Raw genomic sequence first — 14,241 nt, 5'->3', positions numbered from 1 at the left:
CAAGAAGATTCATCAAGAAACATCGGATAAAGTAGCAAACACAATGACGGATAACTTTTACTTTGGATACTGTAAGTACATTCTAGGCTACACATGTACATGTGTTTATATATATAAAACAATCCAATCTGGGAAAAGTACTGATTCTTCTGTAACATCCCGTTAGTCTGTCTGGCGTCCATGTGACTCATAAATCTCACTGAATACGTTGACTTGCGTTTTTTCCTCTTTGTCTGCAGTGGGGGATTACACAGTATGTTAACTACTGCTGCTTCACTTCAGTGTTTTGTTTTAATGCCAATTTACATTCCAACCTCAGTACATTTATGAGGGTAATATTGTAATGCTTTACTGCACTACATTTATATGACAGCTGAATAAACTGTCTATCCAACCTTTTTTTGCCTTGTGACCTTTTACACAAGGTCAAAGTCTTATAGTTTTGAGATCATGGTTAACTCAAGGAATGCTTTCCACTTTAAACTGGAATTTTAAATACTCGGTTGTGACCGGAAAAAATCAAAATATTATTCAGAATAAAAGGTCAGATTATGTGCCACAATCTTTTTTCTTCTTCTTTCCTCTCCCGTTAATCCTCCTACGACCCCTCAGATTTCTCTGGTGACCCTTTGAAGGGGCCCAAGTTGCCCAACCCTTAGATTGGGTCCTTTCTGGACTGAAAAACCAAACTTAAAATGTAGTTTAAACTTGCTCTTCCTCAATAAACTACAACAGAAAAATGCTCCTCACACATTGGATGCATCAGTATCTACAATAGTATAACATTATATGAAAATGATACCGTTTTACTGCTGAATTCCAACATTAACTTTTGATCATTCTAGCACACTTTGCTGATAAAATGCCTGTAACTCAGTTATGCCACAAATGACTAAAACCTGAACCTTTTCACAAAAAGTATATTTAAAAAAAAAAAACACAGGGAGCTGTTCTTCAAATATGTGTGTGGTTTTTATACCAGTTTAATCTGAGGATTGTGGCACCAGTTTATACAGTGAATAGATCAGACCTTTCAGATGAACCATGCAAATTAATCATAACACATTTTCCTCCATTCTGACAGAAGAGGGCAGTATCCGCCATATTTATCACACTCAAAAGACCACTCCAGCGTTAACTCGTGCATGGAAGTACATTTCTGATTCACAGTAAAGCCTATATTGGTTTAAAAAACAATAATCTAGAATTTTTGTTGCTCCTGTCACTTTATCAAAGGCACAGAATGTAATGTAACTTAAAAGATGCTATTAAAGACACTAACAAACAGCCAAAGAAATCAACTAGACAAGTCACACCATGAAAGACAAACTAACGGAGATTCAATCAGACAAAGTAAAGCGCTGTTCCTGAGATGAGATCATTTGGTTTCTCAACAGGATTTTACCCCCATTTTTATGTAAGAAAAACAGGGATCATTTCAACCAAAGGAAGAGAAAAAAGTGACATGATTGACTTAACAATACCACAGCTATTTCCCACCAATAAGCACTTTAATAAGCACTTATCATTAGAACACAAAGACCAATTACATAAACATGTATTCACGTTTGTATGTAATGTAACAAAATGTATTCGGTCTTGTGAGTCGAACAGTTGATGCTAGTCGTCCCTCTCAGCCTCACAGGCCTTTGTTGAAGTAAACATGTTGTACGGCATCTCCGTATTTAGCCAAGATGGATTCTCTGAGCTCAGGCTCCAGCTTCGACACAGCAATAGAACTGAGGGAGAGAAGAGGAGGAGAATGTGGTCAGAGTCTTGTGTTTGTTTGAACATGTTAATGGCGGTTTGGGTTTGCTTATGCAGAACATGTCACACTGAACAAAGTGTTGGAAACATTAGTAATGACAAGTACAACCCTTTGACTGTTTGCATCAATATGGCTAAACATGTTTTTATAACACTTTAGAGTGTAGGTTCATATTAAGGAAACTGTTGGCATTTAGTTGCATTGTGGGTAATGTAGGCTCCACTGACTAAATGCATAAAAAAATACTTTAAAAGGAATTTGCACAAACACAAAAATGTGACTATGCATTATTTTAAATCAGAGTATAAAGCTGCATGTACACTTGACTATCTTTTCTAAAAAATGTATGTACAAAAGTCCCATTTTCACTAGCACATTTGCCATACAAAAATATCAGTTGGCATTCCAATGAGCTCATTAAAAGGCAATAAATAAGAATGGCAAGGATAAAATGCTGAACCTGATTGTGCCGTCATTACACAAGGCTGTGGCTATTTGTAGCGTCATACCGCCAATTCATCACATGTATCTGTAAAGCATCGTCATAGTGATAATGAGTCATCTTTATTAATGTCAAGACTGATGATCGATGATTAATTTATTGAGCTCTTGGAAACGGACCAGTTTGGAAATGGACAATGCATGGTTGTAGTGCGTTTACATATGTATATATATATATATATATATATATATATATATATATATATATATATATATATATATATATATATATATATATATATATATATATATATATATATATATATATATATATATATATATATATATATATGTGGTTTTGACTAGTCGTAAGAAAGTGTGGAATAAAAATAAGGATATCTCTGTGTGTGCAGGAGCAGTGTGTGTGTGTTTCAGTAGATGAAAAGTACAGAAACATGTTTGTTACCATGTCTGAGGGAACAGCGAGCAGGCAGCAGGAACCATGAAGACCAAACTATAAAAAGAGAAAAAAAGGACATTTATGAGTGAAAAGAAGTTATTTCTCTCCCACACACATTCACATCTCTGAGACCCAGGGACTTTCTCTACTTACAACGCTCCCACCATCATCACTTGAAGGGGTCCGTGGAGAAACGTGATTCTCTGTAAAAAAATTTAAAAAATCAAAGCCCGATGTCAGATGCACGGTTTTCATGTTGTTAGTTTAGCATTAATACGTCAATGAAGCGGAAGGTCTGACCTGCATGAACTTGTACTTCTCCAGCCTCTGCATTATGATGGGCAGGATGACTGACAGGAGGAGAGAGAGAACAGTTAAGTTTAATGTTTGGTTCAGCGTTTAATCGACTCATTAATTCCTCTCTAGTAGTGCGTTATTGTTTTTTTGGCAATATGGCGTCATACCTGGAAAACCTGTATTTTTAATGTATTTACATCCAAGACCACAATTAAAATCATTTGTGTATTTTGTTTTGTCTTCATTATCTATTGTCTCACAAAGTCAAATATCTAAAATAAAGCTGTTGATAGTCAGTCACTCACAGGGCTAAACTTTTTAATGCGTCAAGTTCGGGCGTTAATAACCACATTGGCTTACTGTATATTTTTATTATACTGAAAAACTTGAAACAATATTAATACGTTTTATACATACTCATGCCTGGTGCGGCCATGGTGACCCGAGAGATGATCACCTGTGTGATGCCCTTTGCCGCTGCTTTCTACAGGGAAGATACAAGAAGATTTAAAGACGGTTTATGAATAATAACAGTAAAACTATTGTACATTTAAATCAACAAAAAGATCCATGTCCTGTGTGCTGACCTTAGAGTGGCCCAGTTTGTTGCCGTTTTCATCTGTGACAGCGATGCCATTCAGAATCTCCCTGAGGAAGAGAAAGAGACAGTGAAGGTGAAATGCATGTCAGATTTGAACAATAACTTGGTGAATGTTTGACTTCACTGTTGAAGCCGTTTCTTCACTTCAGCACACCATACCATTAAAATATGCCCAATAGTAAATAATAATAATATTTTCTAGTTTAAATCAGTAACTTACTGTTGCCTCATCATAGGAATGTTAACACAGTTAGCTGATGCCACCGCCGCGAAAGGGACCCAGCGAGCCACGAGAGGAGGAGCTTTCTGCAGCAGACAGTGAAGAAACAAAAAAAATGTCAACTTGCTATCGCAGGTAAATTAAGCTTATTATATTATGAACATAGATCCATTCTTTGTTTTGTATTGTAACCCCAGTAAACTACACCCCCCCCCCTAATAAATAAGACAGCAAGATGCAATTAATAGCTTCATTATTACAGTAAATATCCATAATTCATAAGGTCTAGTAAATGCTTGTTTTGGAAGTGCAGTACTCCTGCTGCTAACCTGATTCAAGGTTTCCACTTATCCATTCATTACAAGTGGAAAGCTCTCAAGCAGTGTTGTACCAGTGTGTTTGTACCTTTGTGTATAGGTTGAGTCCGACCGCTGTTGCTAAGGCTGTGCTGGTCGCTGTAAAGTAGGCCACTCCAATCTGCCTGGCAGAGAGAATAAGACTTTTACATAAACGTTCCTCAAAAAAACATCAGGTGCAATTCAATCGCTCTACATTTTTTTCCTACACTATTTATATTGTCTTTTTTTAGTTTTATCCAAAGTTATACATTAACTCCGATCTTTGCACCATCATACATTATGATTCTGTCAGTGCATTTAGCAGTTACCCTGTTGCCTTCTTGTTATTCTGAAATTAACGTCAGGCTTCTGCTGAGATGGAAGACTAGGTAAGATGGCTCTGACTTTTGTGTAGAAGTTACTCATTCAGACGTGGGAGCTACTTGTTCATTTGCCATTAACGAGTTGAGACACAAAAAAAACATCCACTGAAAGCTTAGAATGTACAGGCTGTAACTTCTTCTTACTTTTGAGTGATGGGGGAGGCAGCGTTCCGGTTTGTGTAGTTGACCAGAGCGTTGAAAGACTGATTCACCCACTGCCAGAACACCACAGCAGGGACCGTCCTACAAACACACAGTGATGAAAACCTCAAAATCCGTCTCGGTGAGGCCATAGGCGGTAAAAATGCAGCACATCCTGTTTTTATTATTGGTTTACCTGTAGAACTGCAGCATGAAGCCGGTGATGGCCATGCCCCCAGGGACCTGGAACGACATGCGGCCGATGAGGTTCATTCTGTCTCCTGTGTCGGGGTGGAAGGCAGAGTCGTACAGCTTCTTAGCATAATGTAGCTGCTCCTCCGTGGTGCCGCGAGGGACGGATCCCGCCCTGAAGAGCAGCACAAACAATCATGTTAAATCAGGCTATACATTGTGGACATTGTCATACCTTCAACTACATGCAGACACCTTGCTGTACATTTGTTTGTGTTTTGGTGCAATTTAAGACTTAAAACTTGCAGATGACACAGTCGCTTTCGGTTTGCTGGATGATACTATATGATGTAAGGTGACCTTGTGTGCCAGGAAAGGGGCCGTTAAATAAAATGTTTTAACAGGCAAAACATCCACCCAAAAATTGGTTTTACAACACTCTTGACATGGGAAACATAATGAATGCATAAATAAAGATAATGACCAAATCTACTGTAACAGCCTAACATACATTTGTGAGATGGTTTTTTTTCTGTTCTTTTATGTCTAGGGTCCATCTTCTTACCTGCTGCTTTCTACTAGAGCTTTGGCCTCATCCAGGCGTGAGTCGGGTAGCAGCGCCGTTCTCCAGTCTGTGATGTTGGCAAAGTGTTTCAGTCGGCCCATAAACGTCGACTGATCCCATCTTGGGGCATCAATGTCAAATGAGCTCGAAACCATGATGTGTTTGTTAATAAAAAAAAGTGGTAGCAACTTAATGCATTAAAAAGTTGAAGTGCTTGGACAACCTCGGCCTATTTTGCAGTCACGACCTGGAGAAAAATAAGACAAATAAATAAAGAGAATGTAACTCAAACATACTGATTCATATTTACAAATTAATTACATGAATTTTCTAGTTTCTCACAACCTGGTTCATGTTTGTGGTCAAACCAGCCGGAGCCTGGTCCGAGCCGATTTAACATTAACAGATCTGCGCTGTGGGTCAGACTGTTTCACCTTAAAAGTCCAATTCCCAAAGGGTTTCCCAAAGCTGTGTGTGCGTGTGCACGCGCGTGTGTGTATAAAATAAATTATTAATTAAGAAAATAATCAGTAGTTTAAAAAAAGCATATTAACGGATGGTTGGAATACTTCAATACACATGTTGGCATTAAACCTTTGCTAGTCGGTAACACTAAGCCGTTTTCTGCTGGGCAGTGGGCATTAGTTCACTATGAAATGTTGTTCTGTGCATCTGAGCTGCAGTCTCTCGGCTGTAGCCCCCCTCCCAAAAAGCTGGACTTGCCAACAGCTGTGCCCTTTGCTTCTAACCCAACGCAACCCTGAACAAACACAAACTCTTGTTCTTCCCTGAAATATTCTCAAGGGCCCAACTTCCACTAGAAATCATTGACCAGGTCCTGGTAAAGGCTCCCACGGGTTTGTAATTTTGTGTTTTTGCAGCTGCAGCACTCTGCCTCCTTTACTACACAACCAGAGGAATAAGCAACATGCTGACTACAGCTCTTAACTTTCCAAATATCCCACTGTGCATCTTTAACATGATTATTAACAGTAGGTATTAGATGAAATCTCACAACAAAAACCTTTTGTTAATAACAGTAACACGAGAAGAGGAGGATATCATATCAGCTCTCTTTGAAGGCCCAGTCTGGCTAGAACTGGATCACTCCTCTGGCGCTGTTTGTTTAGAAAGTCGAGTAAAGGTCTGCAGATCCATGTGGAAAAACTGAACATCAGCGAAAGGTCAACGAGGCACTGCATAGTGAATACCATGACAGATCATATGATGTATTTTATATAAGAATAAATATATAAATACACACATACTCGAACTGATGGCAGCCTACCAAGGAAGAAACTAGGTCATTAGACAGTTATGTAGGACAAACATGATTATACTTATCTCTCGACAATTTCTATAAAATGCGTGAAAAAAGTGGATAATCACAATTTCCCAGAGCCCAAAATGGCAGCTGTGAAACTGTAACTGCAATTGCTTGTGTTAGTCTAACAACAATCCTAAATAAAAAAAGTATACATTTAATCGAAATATATTAGTTAAGAAAAGTATAACACAGAAAGCAGAGAGCATGACAGTAATATGATAAGTAATAATCATCATACAATTATGTGCAGCTATTTTGATAATAGATCAGTAATTTTTTTCACAAACAAACGCCAGCAAATATTCTCTGGTTCCTGCTTTTGAAATCTGAGACTATTCTTCTTTGTTGTGGCCCTACTCATAACAACTGGATATTTGGGTTTTGTGATGTCTGTTGGGCGAAACCAGCTATTTGAACAAGGAGATTTTAATAATTTGTGAAATGCTTGATTTAAAAAAATAATGAACAGGCGTCAGTTTCTCAGTCTCACACAAACTGGAGGCTCTAGCAGAAGCTTCAACAGAGACTTGACAAACTGGATCTGCAGGCCAGAGATAAAACAGCAAAACATCTGGATAATAACCAGGTAATACAGTGGATATCAGCTGCTTTGAGCTCGTGCCTGCATTTAAATTGGTCATATTGTGTTTTTGCAGTTCCTCTAATTAACAACAGAGTGGAGGTGTTGTGCTCAGTGTATCAACCATAAGAGTGTAAAGAGAGTGGAGACATGTCAGAATAAGAGAGAGTGATGCAACTCACTCCTCGAGTTACCAGCTCAGTTTGATTCTGCAACATAACAACAACTAAACCACAAATAACTAGACGAATCGTCGAAAGAAAAGCTGAAAACTACAGCGACGAAACCAAGCAAACATACCTTTAGAGAGACTCCCTCAATCTGTTCCACAGAGCAACCTGTCAGGTAGGCTATATCAAATGTGCTCGTGTGGCATTGTAAAGACATGCGCACGTGGCAGGCTGTCCTCCAATCACGTCTCGGGGCAGCTCCCTGACGTGAAAGCCGACGTAAAGCAAAGCTTTTTATGTGTTATTCTGAATGCTATAGATACACAGAAGGGTCACGAACCGTTCCCTGCCTCAAACTCAGCACGTTAAACTATCCTGTGGCCTACATATGTCACTTTTAGCAGGCAGCTGCTTCCTCTTATTCTACGGAGGCCTGCAACCATCTCATTGGTGCTTTACTGCCACCTTCTGCTCCGGAGTATGTGCGCGCGCGCACACACACACACACACACACACACACACACACACGCACACACACACACACACACACACACACACACACACACACACACACACACACACACACGCACACACACACGCACACACTACAATTTATCATTAGTAATAATTAATAATTACCTTAACCTTTACACAACCACATTCTACCATTGACTCCCAAATAACATATAAACTGCAATAATACAGTTTCCCCATTTGAATAAATAAAATAAATATAGGTAACTATGAGATACTAAATAAAAATGAATAGAGAAAGTTACTGAGTAAAATATGCAATAATAGCTAAATATAAAAATGATGATAGGCCTTTTACATACAAATTATAACTTTCTAGATATACAGACAGACAGACAGACAGACAGACAGATAGATAGATAGATAGATAGATAGATAGATAGATAGATAGATAGATAGATAGATAGATAGATAGATAGATAGATAGATACTTCCTACATCCCCAAAGGGATCAGTTTCTCTGATGCTGCTGTTCATCAGATTGCTGTATAATTCTTATCCTTTAATTTCCTTTTTACTTCTGACAAACACCAGTCTATATATCAGAAATGAAATCAATTGAAACACTTACTATATATAATCTCTTATAATAGGTCCATGTATATATTAGAGTTGAAACATTTAGCAGGCAGCTAACTAAACCTAAACCCCACCCCCAAATATGGTGTTGTACGTAACTGTGCGTCTGACGTCATCCGCCTTAGTAACCCTCGGCGGCGTCTCCAGGATAGAAGGCAACAAGATGGTGAGTTTAATTTATCCTATTAATTTCACATTTTCTGTCAGATAACGGGCTCACAATACACATACTTGCATTGAGTAGTACTTACTTTAATATAGCTGTGCTTTAATGGATGCAACTTGCCGCGAAATACACATTAAACTGTAAAAAATGCTGTTGTTGCTTCGTTTAGTTATGAGGGGAGATTAGCTTAGCACGTTAGCTACGTTTAGCTCCCGGTAAACTGGTCCCGCATTGGTTGAAACAAAAAAGCCCTAACGGCACAAGAAAAAGCAAATAATATGAGATTATTACCCACTCACAGGACCGGTAGTTATCTCCACATGTTGGCACCGGGGCTTATAGAAGAAATGCACTTGCATCTTGGCCTGTTAGTGAGGATGGTGGAGGGATTTCGGCAATGGTGGTCATCTTGCGTCCCCTCTTGCGTAAAGTAACACCACTTATGGCTGCTTTGTGATGACTTTGACAGGGATTGCTGTCCATCCTGCGTAAGCTAAAGAGCACACCGGACCAGGAGGTGAGGATACTGCTGCTGGGTCTGGACAACGGAGGCAAGACGACGCTGCTCAAACAGCTGGCCTCCGAGGACATCAGCCACATCACACCCACACAGGTACGCAGCAGAGTTTCACATTAACCAGGGTTCATACAAACCCTTAAAAAGTCTTAAACTGCAGTGCATTCGTTAATCTAACTATATATTATTACTTTGGTGCAGGGAAAGTTTTGCATAAAACATGGACTTATTTGGTTAAATTAAAAAGTAAGGTGTAGATTTCATTCCATTGTTAGAAAAAAGTTTTTTTTAAATGTGGCATGTCCTTATTTAATTTCATCTAATTCAAAGTACACAACTAAAAAGACAATAACAGTCATTTAAATATCTCAACATCAGATCATGTCATGCTGTTTGTTTGATGTTACTGGCTGCGAGAGGAATTTGTGAATTATTTGAAAGATAGATGCGACCAATTATTTTAAGGTTTTCAGTTGCAACAGGGAAAAAAGATACATCCTAATCCCCATCTTTAAACACTTTTAAGTCTCAAAATTGCTGATGTTGATCATCTAAATCTAACTTGTTGGAGCCCTGACATACACCGCATTTTTTTGAGCAAACAGACCAAAAAAACCAAGGATGTGGAATAAAGAAAATGTCTCTCTCTCTCCAGGGATTCAACATTAAGAGCGTCCAGTCTCAGGGTTTTAAACTAAATGTCTGGGACATTGGAGGCCAGAGGAAGATCCGGCCGTACTGGAGAAACTACTTTGAAAACACAGATTTGCTGGTACGTTTTTATCAGAGCTTATATTACGGTTTGAAATGTTCATCTTTGGTGAACCTTTATTATCACACATGCTAACAAGGAAAACTTCCCTTTTTTTCAGATTTATGTCATTGACAGCGCTGACAGAAAGCGATTTGAGGAAACAGGGCAGGTATGTACAACATTTGTTGCTATGTGTGCATTATGCATGTACTACAGTATACTGTAGGGCTGCAACTAACAGTTGTCTTCATTATCTATTAATCATCCTACATTTGGTCTACAAAATGTCACAAGATCACATTTTCTTTCTTTTTTACATGTATTTTTATTGCTTGTTAGACGAGATGTACACTGTCACACATGTTGCAATATTTCACAGTAGTTACATTTCTTTTTGCGTCAATGTACAATGAAACAAGAATTGTAGCATTTTAACAATTTACATTTTTATATTTTTATAAACCCCATCCAACCCTAACAATCCCTGTGCCGTAAAAATAAATAAAAATGTAAATTAAATTGAAAATAAATAAATGATAATAATAAAAATTTAAAAAAATTAAATACAATAAAAAAAAAAAAAAAAAAAAAAAAGAGGGGGCTGGGGGGAGTTACAAGATCACATTTTCAGCACTAGTTGTCCTCAAATTACTTGTTTTGTCCGACCAACCCAAAGGAAGACAGGAGTCTCTTCCTCTTCTGTGACAGTATTTGTGTGTGTTTATGTAGAATTTACCATTGTGTGTGTGTTGTTGCAGGAGCTGGCTGAGTTGTTGGATGAAGAGAAGTTGAGCGGCGTCCCTGTGCTGATCTTTGCGAACAAGCAGGACCTGCTGACGGCCGCGCCCGCCTCAGAGATCGCAGAGGGTCTCAACCTGCACACCATCCGGGATCGCATGTGGCAGATCCAGTCCTGCTCCGCCCTCACCGGGGAGGGCATTCAGGTGAGCGTACAGCCCAGGATTCTCCTTAAAGTGGGATCAGCGATTCTCAACAAAGCTTGTTGTTAAAATCTTTTTTTTTTTTTTCAAAATCGGTGAATATCTCCTCACGATCTGCTACCTGTCTGTACTGTGTGTGCGCGCACTATCCAGTGTAAATACACAGCCTAAGCTCTGTTAACGGGCATGTGGGTAGCTACGTTGAGCCCCCTTCCTTTACATACAATTTGTTTACATATCTGTTAACAGAGCATAGGCTGTGTATTAACAGTGGATTTTTTTCAGTGCACAGTCACACACAGTTCGGGGATCATGAGGAAATAATTCACTGATTTTGACAAAGTGATTGTGACAACAAGTGTTATCCAGAATCGCTGACTCCACCTTTTTAAATATTATTTTGTATTCCCTTTTATGCGCCTTAATTCTGTCACTAAAATGTCACTTTCAGGAGGGCATGAACTGGGTCTGCAAGAGCGTCAACTCTAAGAAAAAATAGCTTTGCTTCTAGTCTTCTACCACTCGGGAGGAGTCGCCGCACACACACACACACACACACACACACACACACACACACACACACACACACACACACACACATATATACATTCAAGTACACTGACACACACTGCAGCCTCCTGAGCCTTAGTACTATGGGATATACCTGTGAATGTAAACACACTACTAATCCATCATGGACTTGGAGTTTTTAACCCCCTTTATTCCCGTACCCCTGATGTTCACTAATCTCAACACATCTTTGGAACCAACATTGGAGAGGGAGGGGTTCGACCTCAAAGGGAATCCATGCCAGGAAATAGACCCTCCCTCCACACCCATATTACCCACATCACCACCACTGTCCCAGCCACCATCGTCAGCTTGCCTCAACCTCAAACATTCCCATGAAATGGCTGTCTTTCAGCATGTTTCTTTTAACTCCTTCACACAGCTCCATCTTATTCTTAAACGTTTATCTGTTATTTGAATTTTTTTTATCATCATTCATTCCACAATGGCTGTAAGCGCTTTTCCTGCTATGGCTCTGTTTTGAAGTGAGGTATATTTTTGTAATTGCTTTATTTATGGTGAAGTAGAGTATAGAGTGCTTTCAAACAACAACCGGTGTGTATGTGTGGGTGCGTGTGTGTGTGATTTCAAGGATGTTGGAAAAACAGTCCAACTCCACAACTAAAGAATAATACTGTACATGTTCATATGTATAAAAAAAAGAGACTGAATTAAGAGGTTTAAGAGAAAACTACATTTTTGGATCAAGTGTAAATAGCTCGACTCTGAGTTTGTATGTTACGTTATGCACATGTTATAGAGTATATATGTTACCTGGCTGTACTTCTTAGTCTATAATGTTTGCATATCTAATATATGCTGGCAGATTTTTAACAGAGATATAAGTACTGTACGTCCCGATGCATTTCTTTGTGCTCTTTTTGGGTTAGTAAGGGATTTCACTCTTTTGATATTCTTGAATGTAATCTGTCCAGAATTGAAGGTACTGTATGTGAATAAAAACATAAGAAATCACTGATTGAAGTTGAGTCCTGCGATAACATAATAACAGTTCACTCACATCATGCAAGGGCTTTTTATCTACATATGTGTGAAGCTCTATTGTTCACACACCAGTAATAGGTGGAGTCAGCTGTTCATGACAGCAGTGGAGCCTGTGTGAGACAGCAGCTCTATAGAATCAAAGAGAGCATTCAGCATTAGAATGTACAGGTAGACGAATAGCACCGACAATATACTGTTTATAACTGATTATTACATATAAAAAGTAAGATTTGTTGGCTCAAAAGCTAGATTGCTAGTAAGGTACTGTGAGAAACGGTCATGTAATCACACATGGTCAATGGAAAATGACCAAAATGGCACCCGGATTTTGAATAATATAAATACACCAACTCAACAGATAACTTCACCTGTTCCAGTGGTTTGCAAATACATCACAGATTAGTTTAAGGAGTTGTGAGATTATTTTTAGCAAATTTTTTCTTCAGACTACAAAATATATCCGAATTAAACAATAGGGAGGAAAAATCAATTTTTATTGAATTTTTCATAACATACACATAAACATAGACATAGCTGGGTAATAAAGGGACAATAAAAGATGGAAACCGCTGACCTGTACCATTCAAAAGTTTGATTTAATAACTGACAATAAAGGCCTGTGGTGTTCTTTACCTTCAAAGATGCAATCAAACCTTCCGCCGCCTCAGGTAAGATTAATAACCTGCTGAGTGAAAGCATGTCCCGTGAGTGATGGATTATGTTTGTGTGTGGGCTGTAACAGAATAAAAGGCTTGTGCTGGGAAAATCAAACGTTTTGTTCGAACAGACAGGAGTTTCAGGCAGGTGGTGCTGTATCCACCTGGTTGGGTTAATGCCTTGTGGGCCCTGGGGGTTGAGTGGGAGAAACTGTGCAGCATGGGATCTTCTGCCCCAAGCCGAACTGACAAATACTTGGAATGCACAAAACCCTGATAACCCTAGGGCGCATGAGACCACCTGCAAGCCTGGGATGACTGCATGTTAGAGGGGAGTTCAGTCCTTTTACCTAGAAGTTGAAAGTAGTCGTACAGTTTACAATTCTACTCCATTACATTTAAGGGGGTAATGTTACGGAAGAGTATTAGGGCAGGGGGTTGGTGTGGGGAGGACTTTTTTTTTTCATCATGCATAATTTTGTGAATATTAGGTCACCTCTTCCAAGCTTGTGTGGTTTATCTTGCTGACACACAACATAGAAAGTCAGATCAGTAAATTAAATTAAAGGGCTAAAAAAATATATAGATTTGAGATACTTTGTAAGGGAGCATGTCTATGTACCGTACTCAAATTAATAATAAAAAAAAATTGCACCTGCTTTTCATGTGTTTAAAAAAAAGTAGCCTAGAAAAAATATCCAACAAAAACATTACAAAAACACATTATGGAAGGGCCAGCCCTGATGCTAGGGGACTGTAGGCCTAATAAGGGAACATAGGGTCACATTTTAATGGTTCTAAATATCATAGAAATGAGGAAACATAGGGCGTGTAGTTGGTTGAGACGTTATTTGATTGGGGGGAAAAAAACTCAATCACAGCACTGAGACTTCTTGTAATCACTTGTGTTCCACCGTGTGTCCTGTATTAGTTTGTGTTGCAGTTGAAGAAGTCATTTTAAAGCTTCTGGAGACATCTTTGTCACCTGTGGGCTTATTGAGAAACTCAGGTCATAAATAATTGCCCAGAGGAAGAC

The 14,241-nt window shown here is 38.8% G+C and overlaps 2 protein-coding genes across 2 annotated transcripts; one reads left to right on the top strand and one right to left on the bottom strand.

Moving 5' to 3' along the window:
• Positions 1–970: 970 nt before the first annotated feature.
• Positions 971–7,892, bottom strand: sfxn2 (sideroflexin 2). The gene is made up of 12 exons (XM_080048518.1): positions 7,614–7,892; positions 5,407–5,653; positions 4,846–5,016; positions 4,653–4,751; positions 4,193–4,268; positions 3,788–3,873; positions 3,554–3,614; positions 3,384–3,450; positions 2,970–3,019; positions 2,823–2,872; positions 2,676–2,723; positions 971–1,739 (listed from the first exon to the last, which is right to left on the bottom strand). The coding sequence occupies exons 2-12, from the start codon at positions 5,559–5,561 to the stop codon at positions 1,640–1,642; spliced, it is 963 nt and encodes a 320-aa protein (XP_079904644.1). The 5' UTR covers positions 5,562–5,653; positions 7,614–7,892; the 3' UTR covers positions 971–1,639.
• An 848-nt stretch (positions 7,893–8,740) lies between these two features.
• Positions 8,741–12,481, top strand: arl3b (ADP ribosylation factor like GTPase 3b). The gene is made up of 6 exons (XM_080049095.1): positions 8,741–8,762; positions 9,232–9,375; positions 9,935–10,051; positions 10,152–10,202; positions 10,792–10,977; positions 11,426–12,481. The coding sequence occupies exons 1-6, from the start codon at positions 8,760–8,762 to the stop codon at positions 11,471–11,473; spliced, it is 549 nt and encodes a 182-aa protein (XP_079905221.1). The 5' UTR covers positions 8,741–8,759; the 3' UTR covers positions 11,474–12,481.
• Positions 12,482–14,241: the final 1,760 nt, after the last annotated feature.

This window comes from Ammodytes marinus (assembly GCF_949987685.1).
Source record: "Ammodytes marinus genome assembly, chromosome: 20".
NCBI lineage: Eukaryota > Metazoa > Chordata > Actinopteri > Uranoscopiformes > Ammodytidae > Ammodytes > Ammodytes marinus.
The sequence above is the reverse complement of the archived record's forward strand: the minus strand, read 5'-3'. Positions and strand labels throughout refer to the sequence as shown.